At 33.1% G+C, this 25084-nt stretch overlaps 1 protein-coding gene across 1 annotated transcript in view; it reads left to right on the top strand.

Moving 5' to 3' along the window:
• Positions 1-25084, top strand: part of Kcnh7 (potassium voltage-gated channel subfamily H member 7) — a 462823-nt gene that overhangs the window by 421380 nt on the left and 16359 nt on the right. Inside the window, exons 10-12 of the mRNA XM_027938014.3 lie at positions 10316-10568; positions 13664-13869; positions 15665-15764. Of these exons, the coding sequence (XP_027793815.2) occupies positions 10316-10568; positions 13664-13869; positions 15665-15764 (559 nt within the window). The remainder of the gene's footprint in view (positions 1-10315; positions 10569-13663; positions 13870-15664; positions 15765-25084) is intronic.

Raw genomic sequence — 25084 nt, forward strand, 5'->3', positions numbered from 1 at the left:
AATTTTAATAGCTCTTGTAAGATTATATTCCAATAGTGTTTCTTAATTTACATTACTACCAATGTTGGCATTTCCTCTTCTTCCCTTTACTAAAGTTCTTTTCAATTTTTCTGGTTTAAGGACTATGTGAGAAATAATTGTCACTTTAATGGCATTTTCCTCGCTACAAGTGAATTTGAGCATCTTTTTGAAAAATTCAAGTGACACTATATATAACACATAATATGTGATAGATAAAGTAGATAGTATAGTGTCATTTGAATTTTTATTTTATGAATTACATATTCATGGCCATGTTATATATTTTGTTTATCTTTTTCTTATTTTACAAGAACTCTTTGTAAATTTTATATATATATAAATATAAATGTTTTGTCTGTGATCTACATTATAAATTGTTCTTTTCAATATGTTGATTCTATTTAACAGATCTTTTGAATAAAAAATGTTGTGATTGTTTTTATTTTTAATATGATTCCATGGGTCACCTTTATTATATGATTCAGGAATCCTTTCGTATTTTATAAAGGCCCTACTATGAACATAAGTAGTCTCCTGGATTTTCCTTAAAATTTTGTTATATGATGAAGAAAACCTTGTAATCTGAAATCTATTTTCTTAAATGATTTCTTTTACATGAATAGAAGTTAGCACTGGTGGGATTTATTACATAAGCCATTTTCCATTTAATTAAAATACTGTTATAGATTAAATTATAAGATATAATTGAGATACACATCTAGACTCTCAAGTCTGCTCAATTTGTCCATTTCTATTATAACAGTAATAGCTTATCCTTTGTGGCTGTATACCGTGGCTTAATAGCTGGTAAATTATTAATCTTATTTTTCTTTTTCTAGGCTATTTGAGAGCTTTTATTCTTCCACATAAAATAGATGACTATTTTTGTTCAATTGCAATATACTTCATGTTGAACTTTTGAGACAACTCAAAGGTCAGATTGCTAAATCTGGCTTAAAAGAATAAAATATCATAACCAGTAACAGGATTTACAAATAATCTCAAAGATATTAAACATCATGAGGCATAAACATATAGACCTTTCTTCCCATATTAGTGTGAATTCTGGCTCAGATTAAACAGAGTATGTTAAAATTGATGTAAGTGATGATATAAAGTACATGATGATACAACACTTTAGCCAAAAGAAACTAATGATAATTAAGCACATTTTCTACTCTGTACATCACATAGCTCACATGACATTTTTCAGAAAATCTATGAATCTATTGACAAAAGGTTTGTGTGTATGGCATAAACAATTTAGACTAGATATATCTTGATGAAAACACTGCACAGATAGGAACTGCCCCAATAACAAATGTAGAACTAAATTCCTGATAAGTATGCTTATCAGGAACAGGTCACTAATGTTTGTCATTAGCTGGTTATTTTTTTTCCCCAGGGTGTTCCTCAGGAAAAATAGAGAATGAATTATAAGCCTGTTATAATTTACTTTCTGTAAATTTTATGTTTATTTTTATAAATTTTGGAATTTCGGTGTTCAGTTTTTATGTTAGCTGCACATTAAAATGATCTGAAATATTTTCAACAAATCTCATTGCTTCATAAAAATTGCTTACAGCAAATTTTGAGCATCAGTTTTTTGTATGACTACTCTAATATGTAACAAGGGAGAGAATCGGTGATTTATGACTTAAAAAATAAGCTTACCTTCCATAAGTTTTATCATTTTCTTCCCAGAAACTCTCACCTTTATTATTAAAATTATCATTAAAATTTGTATAGCTTAGTTCATCACATGAAAAATACCATACATTTCTTCTTTTACCTAGTTATGAGTAATATGGAGTTAAAAAAAAAAAAGCAAACCTATGTTCTTTCCAACCACCTAAACAAATTGCATCATTCTGACAGGATTTTTTTTTCTTCTTTAGCTTGGTTCTCTTTAGTTTGCTTTGATTTGCTTTGAGGGGAGTTCTCTTAAAGATTTAATAACCAGAAAAAGGAAATAAATTCATCATTTAAAAAAAGATAACTATTTATTAGCTTTTTAATTCACTAGAAACTCCAAAATAGTTTTAATAAAAATGGCTTTACCATTATGACTAATATTTTTAAAATATCCTTACATTCTTGAAATAAATCTTATTTTAAAAGAGATTTTTAAAAAATATGTCTGATTTTACTGATTTGTAATTTTTTTAGAATTTTGCATCCACTTTGCTACAATATTATAATGATTATAATATTATAATATATAATTTTGCATCAACATGGCTGTAATATTATAATGATTATAATATTATAATGACCAATGGTTATATGGTCTTTAAACATTACAAAGGAAATGTAAAATCATTTGGTTCTGGTAATTTTAATAGTAGTCACCATTCCTACTCTAATGTGTTAATTATTCTACTTTAGGTGATATTGGTAATTTCTGTCTTGTCAAATACTCATCCATTTCATTTCAGCTTTCAAAGATTTTTGCATGTAGGTTTCTCTTATACTACATTTATCTTTTCTGCTTCAGCACACACATCTGCTGTCTCACTCCCAAATTTGTATATTTCTGTGCTTTCTTCTTTCCTTAAACAGCTTGTAGAAAGATTAACATATTTTTATTGTGTCTTTCTTTCTTTCTAATATTTAATTGATTTTATTTTTTAAATACATGACAGTGGAATGCATTACAATTCTTATTACACATATAGAGCACATTTTTTCATATCTGTTTGTATATAAAATATGTTCACACAAATTCATGTCTTCATACATGTACTTTGGATAATGATGTTCATCACATTCCACCATCATGGCTAAACCCCTGCCCTCTCCCTTCCCCTCCCACCCCTCTGCTCTATCTAGAGTTCATCTATTCCTCCCATGCTCCCCATCCCTACCCCATTATGGATCAGTCACCTTATATCAGAGAAAACATTCAGCATTTATTTTTTGGGAATTGGCTAACTTCACTTAGCTTATTTTTTATTTTTGCCACTATTCTTTTCTTTTTTGGCTTGTGCTTTCAATAATTTCCCATTTCATATTTTGGATTATCCTATTATTTACTTATCCTATTATTTTTAAAGACTTTTAAGGTCTTTCATTGTTTACATCTATCTTTTCTAATAATAAAGAAAATAAAAGTAGGCATTTTCCTTTAAATAGACATTTCTCTATGGTTCCACAGGTTTTGATATGAAATGTTCCCCTTTATTACTTTCCAAAGTGTTTCTTCTTTAATCAAGAGATTATCATATTATGGTTCCTATTTACAAGTACTTCTGATTTTGTAGACAATTTTTGGATTTTTTTCTCTCTTTTTGGATTATAATTAGAGTTTATGGACTAAAGTATTTCTATTTTTCAAGTACATAAGAGCCCACATCTAATTTAGATATCTTAAAAATAACTTTTCATTATAAAACATTTTTAAAGATTTCAGCTTCCCATTATTGGGAAGGAATACATTTCCTTTCTTTTTGCAAACTGTTATTGTTTTATGTATTATATGATTGAATTGTGTAATTTTACTACACTGCTGGCCTAAATAGGTACTTAAACATATAAAACAGATGTATTACAATATTGGTGGAAGCAGAAATGTACAGATATATCTGTACCTGGAACCTTCAGAGAACCAAGTAATAGGCAATACAATTATGGGGTGGGGGCATTATTGGGTGAAGGAAGAGAACCTTCTATTTTGAAAACATTTATCATTTTTTTAAAAAATGAACAATAACAGATATAGCTATCGCTTTTCATAGAAAACAACTGCATTTATTTTTGTTTAGCCTTAAATTTTCTTTTCCTTTTTTCTTTCTTTTTTTTTTTTTTTTTTTTTTTGTTGTTGTTGTTTGTTTGTTTTGTTTTGTTTTGGCACAGGGAATTGAACGCAGGGCACTTTACCAATGATCTACATCCCCAGCACCACTGCTCCCATCCCTTTTTAAATTTTGAGATAAGTTCTTATTAAGTTTAAATTTTGAGATAAGTTCTAAGTGGTGATACTGGCCTTGAACTTGCCATCCTCTTGTCTCAGCCTCCCAAGACACTGGGATTACAGGTGTGTGCCATTGCACACAACTTGCCTTAAATTTTCTGATGAACAAATATCCCAACAAGTACAAAACCAACAAATGAAGTAATCAGGAAACATTTTTTGATTCTCTATACTGTTAGAAACTTTAGAAATTCAACTTAATGGACATCTATGGCAAGTCAAAATAGTTGAAGAATCTCTGGACTAAGTTTGGAATCATAGTTCTTCCACAAATAAAATCCCTTAATGTATTGTAGTATTGTGACTTGGCTTTAACATTTGAAAAATGGGATGAATGCTACTGTGCATTCTTCATAAAATTTAATGATTCAAGCAAAACAAAAATCATTCTAAAATATGATGCATGAGAAATGTTTCAGGAATCATCAAATCATCTCAAATTTGAGATGCTGTTTTAAGTTAAACATGATATTTTAAAACATTCTTTTTATCACTTGGCAGAGGGCACTTTCTTTCTTACTCTGAAAACAAGCTCAAGTCATCTATAATCTATTAATTTGGAAAGAACTATTTGCAAACATCTACCTGAACCCCCTATAGTCATATTCTGTTTATCCTTTCCACTACCAACTCTCTCAATTAATTGAGTAGGGATAAAGAGGAGAGATCCTGAAACTGTTCCTCCAATGCTGATCCCTCCTATTCACCTTAAAACCATAATGGTTTCCAAGGTTTCCCCTGAGACCTCATTTCAGAAATTCTGAGGCACCCTTTTTTTAAATCGGACTTTTGCTGAATTAGCAGAAGGACTTCAGAGCCTAGGTAACTAGGACATGTGTGTAAAAGCAATAAATCACATCAGCCCACACAGCACTGCCCACACTCTGATTTGTTCTTACCCTAATTTGAGTCAGTTTAAAGTTTACATTGCCTTCTGAAAAGAGGTAAATATGTCACAGTTATGCTTTTAGCTGGAGTTGTGGAAAAGGAAGGGGAAGATGTAGGAAGGATTTCTTTTCATTTTACAAGGATCCTTTACTAGTACCAAAACCGGTTCAGGATTCATGTTCTTGTTATCCATGTCCGTGTATGATGGAGTTTTGTTCTCCCATATGCTTTATTTTCTAAGTGATATAAGCTTTATGCTAAATGTTGATAATTTATATCCAAAAATTTATTTTCTCAATGCTTATAAATATTCCCACAGTCGTGTACTTCACAATACTCTACTTCCCCAACAATATGTCCAGACACAATGGCCTTATACAATAAAATAAGTTCTTATTCTTATGAGCTGCATGAAGCTAAAATAAGAAAATAGATGCTGAAGCAATTTAAGCTTCAACTAGGGTAAAATGTATATGTGGGGTTAAAACTTCTTACAGAGGCTACCCATTATAGTCAGTGGCTAAAATGTAGTATAAACATGAAATCACCAAGGACACATGAAATATATGTGTTATTTCTTAATGCCTAACCATAGAAATAAATATGATCTGGAATTATATAGAAATAACACAATCCATGCTGTTAGGACATTTCTGTTAACTTCTAGAAATGGAAAAAAGTAAGCTTCCTTATCTTACAAGTGCTAAAGATTTATCAAAAAAAATCAATGATTCTATCAGAATCAGGAAATGCTATAAAATATTAAAACCGTACTGTAAGGCAGAGCTTAAGACTTAATATATTACTTGCATAATCTATTTGATAATCATGCTTAAGGTTTAGTGCTTCACAGGGAGTGTTAATTTGTGTTTTGATTGATCCTAATTTGTCAAGATTTAAGTACATTTAATGACCCAGAGAATTTCCCTAGAAAATTTCCTAATGACAGTTAACACAGCCACCAAAGTTGTACATATGATTAATCTGCTATTTAGGGGAACCATTTGCCACACTCTGACTGTCTTTCTAAATGTGCTCTGTTCTGCCTGCCTCTGGGAAATTTCCCCTTTATAGCTACATTAAACGAAAGGAATAAAAAACATTATTACAACATAAACCAACTTTCTATACTATCAGGCCATGAGATATAAACTAGAGAATACATTTTTATTTATTTCAAAACAAATACAATACTATGAAAGAAACCTGGAGAGGGTTTTGGTAAAAATTCAACTATTGGCACGCTTCCAAACACAATCTAGAAAGTGTACCCACCATGAAAGAGTATTTTGTAATCAGGCTGAGAAACAGAAAATATTGAATATTGTGTCTTAAATTTGAGGAAAGAATAACAGCTTATTATCAATATATTGGGACTATTTAACTTTATTTAGAAATCATTTTCTATCAGCAGCCAGGTAAAATTTGATTAAGGAAATAAATACCTCTTTTTTCTTCTTGAAATGTGAAATAATAAAGACATGTCCAAAACAGAAAAAAAACACTAATTATAATATTTCTCTGATCAGATGCCACTGATTAAAAATCAGACATAGTTTTTAAATTAGATCTGTCATATGCCTGAGTTAAACTTCTTTTTCATTAGTGCCCCAATACATAAAATAGGTAGCATAATTTTTTTATTAGTATAAATTTATAAACTTATATTTTAGGGTTTATTGATTAAAAAGTTAATGAGACACACACTTCAATTAATATATTTTATCAAGTTAGATGTTTCAGGCTTATATTAACTTCAGCATTCATTCATTCCTAAATATTTTTGATTGTTTTTCAGTATACATAAAATTTGAATTTGCACACTACGTAATTGCCAATAGTAATTTTATACCACTGTGTGTCAGCATACATAGCTTTTAGAGAAGTTCAACATGACGTTGAGTACTTCTGAATTAATGTTTGGTAGCTGTTTATTATGTAATCATTTTATTCCCCCTTTGTTTTATGTGACTCCTTTAATGAGTATTGTTTGATTTATGTATGCTATCTTGCTTCATTGTTATTGTTGGGTTGTTCATATTCAAATGTCTTCAAACTGGGGTTCATATAATACTAAACTAGTTGAATGTTATCTCTTAAATTAAGAATATTTGAGAGAAAATTAGTGTAGAGCTAACACCACACAAGCATTCCTTAATCTGTACAAGCTCACGTGAGCTCTGTGTAACTTACCCCTGGAAATGAAGGCTGTATGACTCGTCCAATGTTATGTAACCTTTTGCCATGGGTGTCACCTCTAATAGAATGAATGTAGCGAGCTGAGGACATTTAACAAAGAAATACTTTTGCATGTACCCTTAACGTTTTGTGGGTGATTTCAAGAACACTGGAATTCTAAGAACATATTTGTAAATTTATTTTCTTAACTGCATACTTTCAAAAAGGATTTAAGACAGTGAAAATCTAAGTGTAAGTAGCCAGGACTTTTAAGAAGGCAGAAATAGGAAACAAGAACACAGCGAGATGCAAGAAAACAGAGTTCTTAAATTGATGATACATGGAGCATAAAGCATTTAAACTCTGCTGAGTCAATAGAAAACAAAACTATAGGGAAAATTTCCTAACCAGTAAGACCAAAGAAAAAAAAAACTAGTAAGCTTTTTGTCACTCAATTTCCAGCAAAAGAGAACATACCAGTTCTTCAGGAACAATAAATTTGGGTGACAAAAAAAAAAAAATGATGTCAAAGGCTATCTACTATGTATCGGATGGTTTATATACCTCATCATATCTAATTGTGGCAAAAATTCTATGAAGTTTATGTGATCAATTTAATTTTTAAAAAGAAGCAACTGAGTAGGGCACAGTGGCACACACCTGTAATCCCAATGACTCAAGAGGCTGAGGCAGGAGGATCACATGTTCAAGGGTAGCCTGGGCAACTTAACTAGACTCTGTCACAAAAAAATAAATAAATAAACAAATAAAAATAGGGTCAGGGATTAGTTCAGTGGTAGAGCATTCCTGAGTTACACAGACACACACACACACACCAAGGGAGAAAAAAAAAAAAAAAAAACGAGTCTGTGAGAAGTAACTCAACCAATCATACAACTGGTAAGTGACAGAGCTAGGACTTTAGCTCATGCCTGACTCCATAGCTTATATAACACACTCAAAGAAATAAGGAACCTCATCTCCATATCATCTCTGCCTTCCAACTCAAAGCATGCTTACACTTATGTGTATACACACACACACACACACTTTCATTTTTTAAAATTCTATAACCAGACTAATATACACAGTGTGTCTTCAGGGAAAATGCCAGAAACAGCAGCTATATGCTCATTAATCTTATTCCAGTTTATAGCTAGAACATATTTCCTCATTTATGTGAAGTATAAAAAACCTTCTTGAACCTTATTACAACTGTGTCTTAAGAGAAAGATGAACATATCTAATTTTTTACTTGGTGTAACACTCTATTCATCTTTATTTGTGGTCATTTGTGGACAGTGGTGCTTCAGAGAGATGTAAATCATATGTGGAAGCCAGTTACTTAGAATATTTTTCTCCTATACAACCTTCAACTAAAGTGACATTTCAGAAAACAGTGTCCAAACGTAGTTCAAATCTAGTCTGGCAGCACAAGGATCCACTGTGGTAGTTTAGATGGTAAAAGGGATCAGTGACCTAGAGGATTGGTTCCATGAGAATAGCTAAGTTGATATAGGATTCCATCCAAGAGTGGGGGGAAAAATCCCTGACTTTGGAGACAAAATTGGCCAAAAGTAGGCAAGTCTCATAGGTGAGGTCTTCAGTCCAAGCAAGCAAATTGGGCAGAATCCAATAAAGTAGAACAAGACTGAGTTACTGGTCAGGGAAGAGTTTGCAGATGAGTGCCCAGGAACCCAGGAAGCCAGAGAAGGACTCCTTACTTTTAGACCTGAATCAGGTGGAGAATCTTCAGGATGAAAGTATGAGTGGCATAGAGGTGGTTGAGCAGTTTCTTACAATTGGCATGCTATTTGTTGATAACTTATAGCTAATTTCAAAGGCCCTTATTCATGGAAAAGAAACAGATGGGTGAAGTGACTTGCACAAGAGTCAACCTATGGCAATTCATAGCCAAAATTCATTTCCATGGCTTCTCCTCTACCCATTTTTGTAGGTAACTCTATACAACAAAGAAAACAAGAGCAGACGATTATGACTGTTGGACTTTATACCTTTTAGTGATTCTTTCATGTTATATCACAATTACATTACATGATGATCCTATCAAAGTAGAATCTCTATAGCTGTTTGAATATTGAAAATATAAATAATTGTAAGTTTACTCAAATATGATTTAATTTGAAGTTCCTCTTTTGGCCAGATATATTTGAATTGCCTTAAAAACAATTCATGATTACTTTTAAATATAATATGCTATAATTAAAATAGCATACCAAAGTTGAACAAAAAAATCCCAAAATTGCATTATTCTACTATAAATTGCACTGTGTAATTCCCCCTCTTTCCATCTCAACACATACTATTTATACTGGCAGGAGAAAGTCAACATAAAAATCAAAATCTGCATGTGACTCCTAAAATAGCAAGACACAAAAAAAGCAGGAATTGAGTGTCTTCAACCCGTTGTATCCTGGGAATTTCATAAAAATAACAAAGTTTTATTCCATTCAAATTGAGTAGCACTTGTCACAAGCTATTGTTTAATCTCTTCCACAAGTTTTAAATTAACCACTGAATAGATTGTCAAAACAGTAGCACTTTAGAAGTTTATGTATGCACTGTAAATGCCTGCACAATTTCCATTTCTGGAAATTAAACTACACTTTTAAAGAATGTTTGCTCTTCTCCTTTCCTTTCTCTATTTTCAATGCTTATCAAAATATTCAATATTAATAATGTATATAGGAAACATAAATAGCCACATACTGTTAAACTAAGAGCACTCCCTGGTATGTGACATTTGCAAATACTATGGCTATTCCAGGATCAACATTTTTAGTAATTATAACTCAGATATATCCCAGAGATGGCAATCTGAATTGACTTGAAATTCCTTCAGAAGGTTGATTATCTTTCTAGTTGTATTGCCTTCCATTAGTTATGTCTTATTAATTGTCACATTGCATTACATCTGTGCGCGGTATGATACTGAATAACATGATGCAGGGAGAAGAAGCAATGTGAAAAGTTGTAGGCATAACATTTTAATGAGACAGCATTTGTGTTGAGTCTGAATGCCTGCAGTTAATTCAGAGAAGGAGTATTTGAGTTAAAATTTCTGACATGTTTAGCAAACTTAGTATTCATTAAGGTAGGCGAGGTAGAATAATTGTAAGAACTACTGTGTGACAATGACTACACCTGCAGTTCTGTGAGCAAGAAATGTATTTTATTTCAGGTTGAGGTACCTCGTGCACTGGTAGTATGAAACTCTTTATTTTTTTCCTTCAGGTCCTAAAGGGTTTCCCAGAATGCTTACAAGCTGACATTTGTCTACATCTGAACCAGACTTTGCTACAAAACTGCAAAGCCTTTCGGGGGGCAAGCAAAGGTTGCCTTAGAGCTTTGGCAATGAAGTTCAAGACCACTCATGCACCTCCTGGAGACACCCTGGTTCACTGTGGGGATGTCCTCACTGCACTGTATTTCTTATCCAGAGGCTCCATTGAAATCCTTAAAGATGACATTGTGGTAGCTATTCTGGGTAAGTGTATCAAAGCTGAACAGTGACAAATTCTGGTATTAGCTATTGCAATAAATAGTTTAAAATGATAGCTAAAAGGACCAATATACTTGTTTATAAGGATTCTTAATTCTGGTTAGTAATTTTAAAGTTTTATTTTAAAAGTCCATTCAAATCAAATTAACATTGCAGAAAATATATTTGCTTCACTGTCTCACTTTTTCTCCAATGTGTAAAAGCTTCCATGATTCTCTTGGGTTCTTGGCACCTACTCTCATCTTTGAGGCCAAATATATGAAAATAGTCAGCATTTTCCTTTTCATGTTAGACAATCTTGGCTTCATGCTTGATCCCTTAACATCTTAAAATAAAATATATAATGTTGTAGATATACTTGTCTGCATGTGCCAATGCCCTGTCATGAGCCAGGTTTACATTTTGATGAATTTCACATATTTACTATGTACTTTTACCAATGGAATTAAATGAGGACTTATCTGGGTGGTATGAAGTTATAAACATAAGTCCAGGGTCAGAGATAATAATATTACAATTAGTAATAAGAAGGTTTGAATGCAAAAGAAGGGCCATGTTTAATCTGTTTAGCTTCTTTAAAAATAAATTTATACCATGTGAACTTGTAGCATTTCTTTGGAATGTCAGTAGAAAAGAGAAGAGAACAGAAAGAAGCCAGAAAACTTAAACTTTAAGTCTCACTCTCCCCATGACAACACTGACCCCAGAGTCTGGGAAAACTTCATTTTTCCCTTCTTGATTAAATCCATCCCCATTTTAATAATGAGCATGAAATGCAATGGTTTCATGTCACCCAATTCATAATGTTCCTATATGATTGTTAGCTCCCAAAGGACAGGGATGTTATCTGGTTTCTCTTTTGTTGTGTAGAACCAGAGTATGGCACAGCAGATGATCTAAACACATGAAAGAAAATGTTTGAGTGGTCCCATATATATTTTAATAATTTTGTTAATATTTTCCTCAAACTGACCATGTATGCAATATGGTTTCCTATCCAATAAGCAAAGACTAAAAACATTTTAAATCACTTCAAGGCCACACAGTGAAGTTAGGATTTTGTAGCTTTGACCTTGGTAGCCTGTCCTGATATGTTGCCAGGGATGGTGCATGCTTCCTACGTTCCTGTTTTTCAAAACAGCCAGCCATAGCTTCTGTGAAAAGGTAACAAGCTTTCTTGTATTATGAAATAGTAATTACAGAGTGCTGCTAAGCTGTCAACATGGCTTACTCTTTGCTCATTTATATCCATATAAACGAATTGAAATAGAAAATCCATGCTAATTCAGTTCAGAGCTTTTAAAAAATATAATATCCATATTGAGCTCTCAAAACTAAATTTCAAGATATTCCCTTTTTCTGTTCCCATTTCCATGTAAGTCACCACCTAAAGTCCTCACAAATTATGATTATTCATTTCATTTTTAAAAGACTGGTGAGTATGTATTTAAGCTATGGTTAATGCCTTCACTTCGATGTCATTTTTTTTTAATATGGTGAAGATATGCTATTTTGAGGATTTAGTGGTGGAGCTCACCTAGCATGTGCAAGGCCCTGGGTTCAATCCTCAGCACCACATAAAAATAAATAAAAAATAAAGGTATTGTGTCCAACTACAACTAAAAAATAAGTATTTTTTAAAAAAGACATGCTATTTTGACTTCTTCCCATTAAATTCTCATTTAAAATAAGAATATTATAGCATTTTTTACTAATTAGAATTGTATTATGTAAAAGACTTTGATAGCTTCCTTAGTGGGAAATATATGAGTTAGCCACCAAAAACTAAAATAATATACACAGGAAGTTTTTTCTTAAATCTGAAAAAAGCTTCAGGGTAGCTATAAGAAAGTACTATTTTATGTTACCATTAATAATCTTACAAGTAATATATAATCAGGTGATCTGTCAGTATTTGTTAAGTGTATACATCACATAAGTACCTTGATGTTCAAAAACATACAAATGGCACAACATTTGGGGGAAATATTGTGAATAAATGATTAAATCATCAGGTGTAAAGACTTCCGATTTTGAAGTCAGAATGCATGGAATTTAGTCATGGAATTTACTCTCTCCCTCCCTCTACTTCACCCAACTAAATTGACCTTGGGCTAATCAGTTTACCTCTTTAATCCTCTTTCTTTATTAACAAAATTTGAAGAATAATTACAAATTTCTTCATGAATTTTTTTGGGGAATAAAACACAATAGTGCATTTAGGTATTTGATAGAGCACCTGGTAACTACTTAGTTCTCAAAAACTATTTGTTGCTATTGCTATCATTTGTGTACTTATCGTTGAGCAAGACTTTAAAAATCAGGTGGCATGTGGCTAGGCAGAGGTGATAGGAGGGCTCATCAATCAGAAGCCAGACACTGAATTAGCCCCAAGGTTTGCAGAAGAACAAAGACAAACTTTCAGAACAAAAGCCATATGACAAAAAGCATCACTATTTATGTTGAGGAAATGTAACTAGAGATTTTAAATAATTGAACAAATTCATTAAGAGCAAATACAAAATAGTTCTTAAAGGAAACAAGGTATGTTCAGACTGCTCCCTAATCCTTGAAGGGTTGAAAGAGCTCCAGTATAAGCTCTTGTTGGCACCACCTCCAGGGACTATTTGGACACACAAAGAATATAAATCTGACTCACTGTGGCCTTTCTCATATTCCTGGGTTGACAAAATCAGATAAAATCTACTTGAAATTATCTTTAAAATGCTATAGGGCAACACACTTCACTGAGCATACCTGAGTGGAGATACATTTGCTAAATTTAGATGCTTAACCAAAGAACCAAAACAAGAAAATGAAACAGATTCTATCAGAACCAGTGACAATTAGAGGCAAAATTCCTCTAGACAAATATATTATGGGTTGGGCAGCCAGTCCAGTTGCCTTAACTTTGCTGGTCATGTATGTGTTCTGTGGGATCTTCGCTTTGAAATCTGTGGCTCGGGGCTTCATCATAGATCAGTGATCCCATTCTATTTTTAAAAGGAAAACATTAAGTTTGATTCCTTTTTTCTCCCGTTTTTTTTCTTTCTACCTTTTCTTTTTTTAATTTTTTTTAGGAAAAAATGATATATTTGGAGAAATGGTTCATCTTTATGCCAAACCTGGCAAGTCTAATGCAGATGTAAGAGCTCTCACATACTGTGACTTGCATAAGATTCAGCGGGAAGACTTGCTAGAGGTTTTGGACATGTATCCTGAGTTTTCTGATCACTTTCTAACAAACCTAGAGTTGACGTTCAACCTCAGGCATGAAAGTGCAAAGGTACATATTAACTATTTGTTTCTTTTTTTATTTCTGACATTTTATCTTATTCTTGGATTGCACAAATACTTCTGAAAATAACCAAGCAAAAATTACAACAAAATTTTATCATTTGTGCATATTTAGAAAGAAACAGATGAATATTGGAATTCCTGAGTTACAGAGAAGGCATTTAGCTTAATTATTTTCAAATGTGTTGAATAATTTTAAGCAGATCAATTAAGTTTGACCTTGCAGGAATTCTTAGGTGACATATTGGTTTAAAATACTCTTAGTTTACATTATGCCAATTATTTTTAAGAAAATCCTGATTCCAGACTATTGAAAATCTTTTAAAAGAGTTTGTCTTATACAAAGGATAAAATATTCTTTCAGCTATTATTTATATCACACATCATTTACCACTTCTCAATAATAATGAAAAGATTTGCCTAATTCAAGTTTAGGTCCACATTAACAGAATTTCCAAATCACAAAAGTATAAGTTAATCAGGTTTTACAATAGATTCAAAATTAATTCCATAGAATGAATAATATATGGTCTAATAGAAATAAAATTTTAAATAAGTCTACACAGTAGTTAACCTAAAATGAATTTTGGGAGCGCAGCTCTTAGGCCCTCAATTTCTTCAGCCCTCAATCTCTTCCACTGTAAAAATGTGTCCTTATGAGCTATCATGAGCTTAATGCTGTTCTATGGTCATAGAATGTATATCGTTATCTACAATGTATTACCACGTTCATCCCCCAGCATCCTCTTCTCCCCCAAATCCTAAACCCCTACTCTAATTTTAAATATTATTTTTTATCAGAAACCCAGTATTTGCCATTAAATACTTGCAGATATATTTATCTGCTCACTAGTGTATTCTCAGGGGTGGGGGTGAAGATATTTATGTCAATATCTAGGTATTGAAATGTAGTAGATTTAATTCTCCCTGGAGTGATAGTCATCCCCAGGCGCTGTGAGAAATTTGAAAAGAAGCATCTTTTAAGTTCACCAGGGTGCCATTCAGAATCCTGATACATCGGCACAGATACTTGTCTCCTTTCAAAGCAATGAAAGATTAAAAAATATTTAGGAGGTAAAAGGTTCAAGTTACTAACAGCATGTTTCCAATAATGGTTTTAATTCAGTACTTTGTACAATCACAAATGTCCCCAACCTCATTCTGGTTTTGTCTTGAAAAACAACAAATATCTGCCTTAGTTACTTATTTTTATAAAAGTTCAGGCAGCACCCAAATAAATTAAGTAGGAGCTTCCATATATTATAAAGATTACTCTCAGAGTGGGGAGGAGGAGCTGGGAAAAAATATAATAAAGGACTCTCAGCATTCATTCTCATATTTATTGTTGTGAAATTTAACTTGATGTTCATTAATGTAAATTAAATATTATAGGTAATTGAAACAAGTTTATACGTTTTATGTGTAGATATAGAGACTAACTATAGTTTTGAATTTTTTGTCATTTTGACTCTACCAAGCTGCATAAAACACATCCCACATAAAGGAATATTTTGTTTCAAAAGACTGCATCATCTCCAAACATGTCCAATAAATAATTTCTACTATGATTCCCCATCAGATGGTGAAATTGCTAGAATTATTCTAGCATTCTGTTTTATAATTTAGAGACAACTGTTAAGTAAACTATTGTAGCTGTTTGCCTGCAATCTAATAATTAAGACTCAAAGTGGTTCTGATGATATGAAATAGTGAAGAGTTCCCTGATAATGCACCATGTTCACGTCAAGTAAACTTCCATTTATCTTCATGTTCCATTAACAAAGGCTGATCTCTTACTACGATCACAATCCATGAATGATTCTGACGGAGAAAATTGTAAACTGCGAAGGAGGAAATTGTCCTTTGAAAGTGAAGGAGAGAAAGGTAACTTACTCTGTTCCTAAAGTTTAAATCCAGAGCATGTGGTTATTAACTCTTCTTACTTAAATGCTCATTATAGTTCTGATTTCAGAAGTAATTCAGGCTTTAGGAGGACAAATACTTTGCTTTATTTCAAAATCTAATGATATGGTTTCTGATTTTTTATCGATAGCTTCCTATTATGCGATTTAACAAAAGTGTCTGATATCTACAAGGACATGACAGATAAAGAAATAGAGCAGATTGACTAAAAAGCAGAAGTCATTTAAGAATAGTTGCAATAACTATGCCTTAGAGTTCTGAAAAGAGAGTTCTGGAAGGAAGACTCTTAGGTTAAGATCTCAATCTCCCTTCAGTCCCCACATGTATAAGACATGGATGAGGACAGAAAATGGTCCTCATCTTCCCTTGGGAAGGAGATGGCCCCAACTCAAATAATGACTACTGTCACAGGAATAAGTGCACCTTGGTGAAATGCAGATGGGGATAAACTTAAGTGTGCCTGGGAAGATGAGAGAAAGCTTTCATGCCCCCTCTGACTCCACAGACATTCTAGTCTTCACCTTATCTGGCCCCACAGTAGCATCTGGCATGATGAGTCAGTTCCACTCCTTTTCTTAAATATTTTTGCTTGGTGTCTGTGACACTTTATTTGTCCTATTTTCTTTGTTCCCTCACTAACTCCATGAAGATAATTTCAGGATCATTGTCTGGTAATCCAGTTCATCAGTTGTTAGAATTTCTTAAGACATCAGACTCTTGTCTTCTCATTCTACAACGTTTTTCTTTCCCTGGGTTATCTCATTTATGCCTATTATTTAATTAGACCATCACAAAAGAGATGTGCATATTTATATCTTAATCACAGAGCATCTGATCTTCAATCCTGTATATCAAAATATCTACTAATCCATCTACTTCAAATCTCAAAGGCTACTCAAGCTCAACTTTTCCTAAATTCAAGTAGGGATACATGTCTTCCCTTCCATATCCACACTTTTGCAAATGTCACTGCCAGCCAATCAATTATACGAACCAGATATCTAGGAGCAAAGCTCTCAACCTTTGTAGCAACTCTGGCAATAGGTCTTGTTATAACTACCTCCAATAAATCTCCATTTAGTCTTCAAACCAGGTCTCCTTTTGGATCACTTCTTTCCATCTCTGTAGTCATTATCCCATACCAAGATACGACTATCTGCTCCCTGAAATGCAGAAATAGCTTTCCAATTTTTCTTTCCACATATAACTCACCCTTCTTTTCATTTATGCTCCACACTAGGGTTTTTTTTGGTAAATATTGTTATGTTTATGTTACCCACATATATTCAATGCCCTATAAGGACTTCCCATTCCCTGTACTCTTAATAAGGTTGGTCTCTGCCTACCTCCTTAGTCTTATCAAATACTACCCATCCCTTAACTACCCTCATCAGCCACTCTCCTTCCCCATCAGTTAATCATCTCTGCAGTCTTTATTTTACTTGTATAAATAGCCTTATTTGCATCCTTATTTAATCAATGTTATCTGCCTCTATATTGTAAGATCCATGGAGTTCAGAGATATTTGGTGCTCCCTGGCTTCAGTAATACATAACAGTTGCTCAACAAATAACTGTTGAAAGAATGAATGAAATACTTTGGTCATCTTCCTTTTAATTCTCTTTCCCCCCCTTTTTTTTTTGATTGAAATTCTTTTCGTAACTCACTTCCCTGTTCTCTTGAGTTCTTTCCCCACAGAAGATGATCTACTGTCTTTAGCTCAATCTACCTTTCATGTGAATTAAACTGCTCTCTCATCCATGTAAATTGTTTCTGTGATTTTGCTGATATTATTCCCTTAAGTAAAATTTACTTCCCTGTCCTCAAACATGTGTGTATGCACACTCACACAACCACAACATGCCACTTTTTCACCACAAATTTCTTTTTTAATCTTGGTCAGTTTCCAATTATTTTTTCAATTTATATTTGACATGAACTATTTCTCGATTTCCCTAAAGATATAAGGTCTTTTATGAATTCCCAAGGCACTTTGATCTTGTGATATTGTGTTCAGTGGTTATTGATAGATTTGTCCTTTTTCTCGACCAAACTTCAGCAAAGAACATTTGATAAATATTTGAAGAGTTGGGCTAACTTTTGAATCCTCTGACCAATTGTAGAACAATAAGCCATTCATGGATAGGCGATAAGTTTTTTCTGCCATCACTTTCTGTATTCTCTTGGTGACTTTTTCTAAAATCAGAGAACCATTACTGTCAAGCTGTTTTTCCACAGAGTTAATCTAAATCCCTTATCCTGAATTTAATCTCCTATTTTTATCTCACTGGAAATGAAGAACAGCTTGACAATGATGTCTATATAATAATGTCCCCCATACAGTTGAAGATTTATTAAATCTTTTGTCAATCTTATTCAATTTCCTCATTCTCAAGGTAAATAATCTAATATTTTTATCTCCTGATAAGGCCCTGAAAGCATGAAAAAATTTATATTGTGTTCATGCAACCAGACATTTCTATTGATTTTTAAAACTTTTCCTTTAATCACAGGCTTAGTCTATGAGATCCATTTTATATGAAGTGTAGATAGCAAAAGATGTGCCTACTAGCAGCTCTTTGAAATTCCCTGGTGTGTCTGTGAGTAACCATAAATTGGACAATGTGAAAACGCAATTGATTCTAGTTATCCAGCACTTAAAACCTTATTCCAGAGTTCTCAAGATTCCATGGTACTGCAGGCAAGTGTAAAATTTGCTGAAAGCAATTTGGTCCCTATTAGACCAGTCTAATGCTCTTTAGGTGATCATTTATTCTTGATGTAAAATCAAGAATAAATGACCATCATTTCTTGATGTAAAATCAGTGTCTAGAAGGAACACACACACATATATAAGGAAAAGGAACAGAGAACTTTCAGAGGACTCACTAATCAATCGTAAAAGGCATGTGGGCACCTGAACTAAAAGTGTCTCATGAAATGTTCTCATTATTTTAGTGTTAATTTACTGTTCATAAGAAACAAACATTGAAAGCAAAATTCTGAGATTACTGATGACTGGGAGATCAATCAGCAGAAGCAACAAGAATCAGAGGAAGACCATGTGCAGTGGAGGCAGAAAGAGGTTGAGTCTTGCATTCACCTGCTGCCTATTCAACAGGAAGCTGTGGGCTTCATTCCTCACCTGCAGCCCCTTCCTGTAATGCTTACCATGTGTGGCTAAGGAATTCACATTCAAAACAATGGCCTTTAAAAAGAAGAGATGAGAAGAAGAATCTCTGGCAAGTTGATGAAAAATAATGAATTTGCTGATGAAGGTGGTTTGTTTTCTTGAGTTGCATGAAGTTTATATCTTCTGGAGAAGACAGTTGTCAGACACCTTGTATTTTTTAGGGAGTCTTCAAGAAGTTAGTTCACTTCTCAAAATTGTTGCAGGGAGTTACCCAGGATCTCTCTGTATGTCTAGGGGTATTGTAGGGAAGAGTTGCCATAGCTCTTAAGGCGGAAGTAATATGTTACTGTTACAGAAAGTAAAAAATAAAAATGAGGGTTCTGTGATTTATTCTGTACCAGAGACATTGTTAAGGCAGGTGGACACAATAAAAGTAATTGAGGAAAATTCTGAAAACTAGTCTCTTTTTGAGTGGTCTTCAGAGTTGTGCTAACATGATCCATTGTGTCATGCAAATATGTATTTTTTAAAATTTATGTGTTGTCTATAGAGTATAATATACAGAAAATATTAGTACAATAGCATGTATAATGGCACAGGAGCTATTTATTATTATACTATACTATAAATACATAGGGCTCATGTCTGTGTGTATATTAAATGTATAAAGTATTGGTAAACATTCATGCATTCATGCATGTGTACATATTTTATTGATAGGACTTATATGACCAAATATTTGGAATGTAGCACTCAATTCTTTCTGTGGACAAAGAAAAAATGCACATTGAAAAGTAGCTACTAATGGCTGATTAGCGTGCCAATAGCCATTCGGCAGAGAATAGTCCAGTCATGGCAGCAGTATAACAGGCCTGAGCCAATCAATTGCCCATTTACTTGACAAAGAGTCATTGAGTGCCCACTGCATGCTAAGTTTGCCTATGTTTTTATCTTTGTTTCTATTTTGTTTTAAAATATTTGTCTCTATTTCCTAGAGAAAATTCTTCAGAGTTAACCCGGAGACAAACAGAAATTCCTTCTAAATTCAGTGTCTACATACATTAAGAAGGCTACCTTTAAAGTTTTTATTACATTTTCTAGATGATTTAGCAGGAAAATTAAATATTTCTACACACTTCGCAGAATTGAATCTTTCATTTTTTGGTACCAAGTAGTAAAAAAGAAGAGGAAGAAGAAAATTTAGAAGGAACTCTACTCTAACTGGCTTTACTGGTTGAAAACTCTCTAACATTGTGAAAAATCATGATGTAATATCCCTGTTGATGTTGGAGATATATGTATGTATATATATATATATATATATATATATATATATATATATATATATAATTACACACACATACATATAGATAGATAGATAGATATAATTACACACACACACATATATGTGTGTGTGTGTTTGTGTTTGTGTGTGTGTGTTAACTAAAGGATGTAGGCCACCATGAAGAGGCCTACAACCTTTATTTAAGGTTTTATCTAAGGGAATCTCAGGACAGAAGGCACAGATGCTTTGGCCTTCCTTCTTCATCAGACCTCCACTGAGTTTCCTTGTTCTAACCATCTATTCTCTAATCTTTTCCCCATTCTTTTTTCAAAATCCTAAAATTCAAAAACAGGACATATAATTAGCTCAATTAAATGTCAAAAACATGTATGGAGTCAGAAAGAATACGAATATGCTTAGCAAAAGAGACATTAGCATGCAAAATTAAAGAATGCTGGGCTTAGCTTTCCTATTGAGACCTTTTTACTTTCTTAATTTTGAAACCTTAGAAACCAGTTTCCTGAGCTTAGAAGACTTTATCACTCCTACTAATAGATTATCACAGTAAGTCTTGATTGATGTAAAGAACTGGCAAAAATGAAAAACTAAAACATAAGTAAATAAACAAACAAAAAAAAATTAGTGTTAAGGATGTGCCTGTGGTAACAAAGTAGATGGAAATGAAGGTGAAAACACGTTTATAATCCTCTTTCCACTAGGCTTGGATGGCTCCACATACCTTAGGAGATATATATCCTAAGAGGAGGAAAGAGAGACTGACATTTTCTCATTAAAATACAATGCTCCAGAGAACAGTGTGCAAATGACTTGAACTCACAACACATCCCATTTCAAAGGATAACAATTAGCATCATCTTCAGTATCTCTGTATCTTTTGGATGATACCAACCAAAAGCTAGTAAAATTTGAGTGTTTCTCCAAAATAAGACATTTTTATAACTTCCATGAAAGGAACTTAAGGGGTAAATATACATATGGATTAATTTACTTATATAGATTAGGGGAGTTTTAATTCTAATTTTATTAAGCTAATCACTTAAATACATTAGTATGATAATTGGTGACTCTGAATTTTCTTTAAGAACAAACAGTGATTAGTTTTTTATTATTCCTCTTAATAGTATATACATGCATATTTTTCCAGGTCTAGGAAGGTATGATTGACAAAAATTAATGATGTGTGTATTTATGATGTACAATGGGATATTTTGGCATTTGCCTACATTTCAAAATGATGACTGCAATTGAGATAATTGTTACACATATGGCTTCACATATTTGTCTTTTCTATATGTGTAGAGAGAACATTTATGATCTTCTGTCAATAATTTTCAAACATGCCATACATTAACTGTAGTCACTATATCAGATGATAAATCTCTATAACTCATTCATCCTAACTGAAACTTTGTACCAATATATATTGACCAACATCTCCCCAAGTGCATCATCTATTAGTACTTAAGAACATGAAATTTTGTATTTATATATTTTTAAAAAATATTGTTTGATCCTTTTCAACATATCTGACACCACGGAGGTACTTGATCTCATATGACTTATATTTCAGCCTCTAATTTTCTAATGAAAACTTGTTGTAAGACATCTCACTGGAAATTCCTCAGTTTTTCTCAAAATTGTCACCAGTGGAAAACATAAAACTCAAATGCCAGGAAAGTACATAAAATTTGTCTCTTGGATGAAAGGTTATGTCCCCCTGTAGGTTCTGACAAAGAAAAATAGTAACTAATTAGAGAGAGAGAAACTCCATAAAAGATGAAGCAATCACCAATGTTCATTCCCAGATTGTTTTTGAAATTGAAGAATTTTATATATGTTTTCTAGGATGGATGGGTCAGCCACTCCATCAGGACACTATTATTCTATCATTTAAAATTCATTCTGAAGCTAGCTAGAGAGACCCCCACCAACAAATTAGGAATGTTTTAGAATTGTTTGACAAGAAAAGGGAAAGATAAGTATGAACAACCTATAGGAATAAAGAAAAACAATGTTTTCAGTAATCTGAATCAGAAAGTAAATTTGATGCTTAAACAAAGAGGCAAAAAACATTCTTTGTAAAATAATGGATTCTAGTGATTACACAATCTCACTTCTAGAAAAAGAGAAAATGTAAAAACTCTCTAATATTTCTGTTCTCAGAATACTATTTCTACACAGATCACAAATAGCATTAAGAAAAAATAGTACCTAATACTATTTAATGTCTATCAAATGATTCAGTTTAAGCAGAAAAAAGCAAGCATGGAGCAGCCCATCAAATCCGTAAGTACCTGGAGGCTAATTATAATGCATTTCAGCTGCCCAATTTCATGTAGTACATCTGCCAACATCCAGCCTAAGCCCAAGCAGTTTCCATTTTTAATCCACAAATAGATTGTCACTTTAACTTTCACTTTATATGACAGAAAATGAAACCTTAATTTATCTAGTATGAATTATAAAAATGTTGTTTCAGTGGAGTTGCATCAAAGCCATAGTTCACATGACCTAGATGATAGGCCAGTAAATCATAGAAATAAATGTGGGGGTTTTCTCCATACAAAACTAGAAAAATTCAAAAATACTTACTTTTTTCTTCCTTTTTAAGGATTCTGCTTTTATCTGGAATTTTTGCTGGAGGACTTATGTCCTATGCATATGGAGTAATCCACTCCATCCTACCAAAGAGAACTAAATATTAGTAATTTCCCATTCTATACGTTTTGTGAATATTTGTCATTAATTGAAATAAGTATTATAGCTAAATCTAAAAATATATATTAACTAATGAATTTTGTCCCTGAAAATCCAAAATCAAGTGTAAGTAGATAGACTAAAACCGGAACCCATGAAGTAGGTAAACATGTGTAAGGATTTGAAATTGTATGGATTCCCCAAACCTCTTAAGCCAAAGAGACAAATGGATTATTAATTTGTGGTGTATATTCAATGCAAATATCTATATTAGCATTATCTATACCTTCCTAGGTTGTAGATATATGAATTAATGGGTTAATTCAGTTTATATTTGATTCTGCTGGGAAAGAAGATGAAAAATCCAGGTTGGTTCAAATCCCACTGGTATTTAAGCCATTAACTACAATATGGTTTACTTGGAGGAAAATCCCAGAAATTTACTGATTTGATGTGATGATATGTGAAGCTTTTCCTACCCTTTTTTTTAAAAATCTCCTAACATGAAATTGGTAGCTATTATCTTTTGAGAAATGAAATGATGTGTTCAAGAAGTGGAGAATGTTGACCAAATTTTCTGAGAGCTTTGGAGGAAGGAAGATGTTTAAGATAAAGAAAATGGGGAGGAAGAGGACAAGATTGACTTTTTAATTAGAGCTGTGTCAGAGACAATGGAGAAACATGTCTCTAAGAATAGCTGATTGGAACATATATAGCCAATTAGATCAGTGGTTGAGTGGAGACATATAAGTAATGTGGAGTAATCAATGATGACTTCTGTTGTACTTGGGACTGGAAAGTGTGGTTTTCTTGACAATGTTGGGATTAGGGAGAAAGTGTGAAATCTTAAAATAAATTAAGCAATCTGCATTTTATAGATTATACTTTAATTGACTGAACATGAACTCATTAATAACAATTTCATTTCAAGGTTATTTTTAACCTCTATTCATTTTTTCCTTGGGCTGCTTTCTGGCTTCTTGTATTTTAAATTATGATTTAAAAAATAAAGAAAAAAAACTTTGTTTAATTTCTATGCCATATGGGAATTTTAAAAAGCAGTTGGATTTTTCTCTGAAGTGTAAGGATCTAGCGAAATGTCGGAGAAAGAGACCACCAAGTGACCACTCATGCAATTGGCAGAAGGGGGGATTTATTGAACCAGCATGCTGGGGCTCCGTGCCCACTCAAGAAGGGAAAGCAGCCCAGAGCCCCGAGCAGGGGCTGAGCACTGCTTAAGTACACTTTTTGGGGAGGGCGGAGGGCCTTGTATACATCAGAACAAATCATCATGAGGCGCAGGAAAATTGAATAACAACTCCTAAACATGATTGGTTCATTCATTGGCGGGAACAGGTCAGGCTGGAGTGATAGGTCTTTCCTAAGGAGGGGGTTACATTTAAACTGATTGGTCCAGACCCTGCAATGCCTACATGCGACCACACAGAGCCCTTATTAAACAACCAATAGTCAGGGGAAATATTTACTGGGCGGTTCTAAGCATTGTCTCAACAGCTACAGAAATTTCAGGTTTTGCAGGTAGCATAGATACCTAACAATACCTAATCCTTTACATTTTAACTCAGACCTTGCAGCTTAGAAACTTTACAACACCCGGTCTTTTACCCTTTAACTTTTACGCTTTAACTTCAATTTCTTTTACCCTTACAGAAGTGGCCTTAAATCAATTCATTTGGCCTTCTATAAATAACAAAGTAAGCACACCCAGGCACAGAGTAGATGGGGACACTGTCTTCACCATTTCTCTAGAAAATAATAGACCTCTTGGAGTTTTGTTGGTTAGTTATTAGCAGAAGCCAGATGGAGAATTATACTGTCTCCCCAGGACACTAATAGAAACAAGTCCTAAGATTTGTCTCTGAGTTTTTTTTTTCTGCTGAAATATATTCTAACACAACCTTCAGGGGCTGAAATTATCCTGACATTTCAGTATAAAATAGCCAATAAGCACTAGAAACTTTAATGTAATTAGGTAAAACTTACCTCAATTACTGCATTTAAGTATTATATTCTTTGCATTATACTACATGACCAAACTTTCTGGAATGTTAGGGCCATTACATGCATTGAACTAAGGTTGAAATTCATCCTGCAAGCTTTTAGTACAAGGAGGCTTCCAATTTT

The sequence above is a fragment of the Marmota flaviventris genome, chromosome 11, assembly GCF_047511675.1.
Source record: "Marmota flaviventris isolate mMarFla1 chromosome 11, mMarFla1.hap1, whole genome shotgun sequence".
Lineage (NCBI taxonomy): Eukaryota > Metazoa > Chordata > Mammalia > Rodentia > Sciuridae > Marmota > Marmota flaviventris.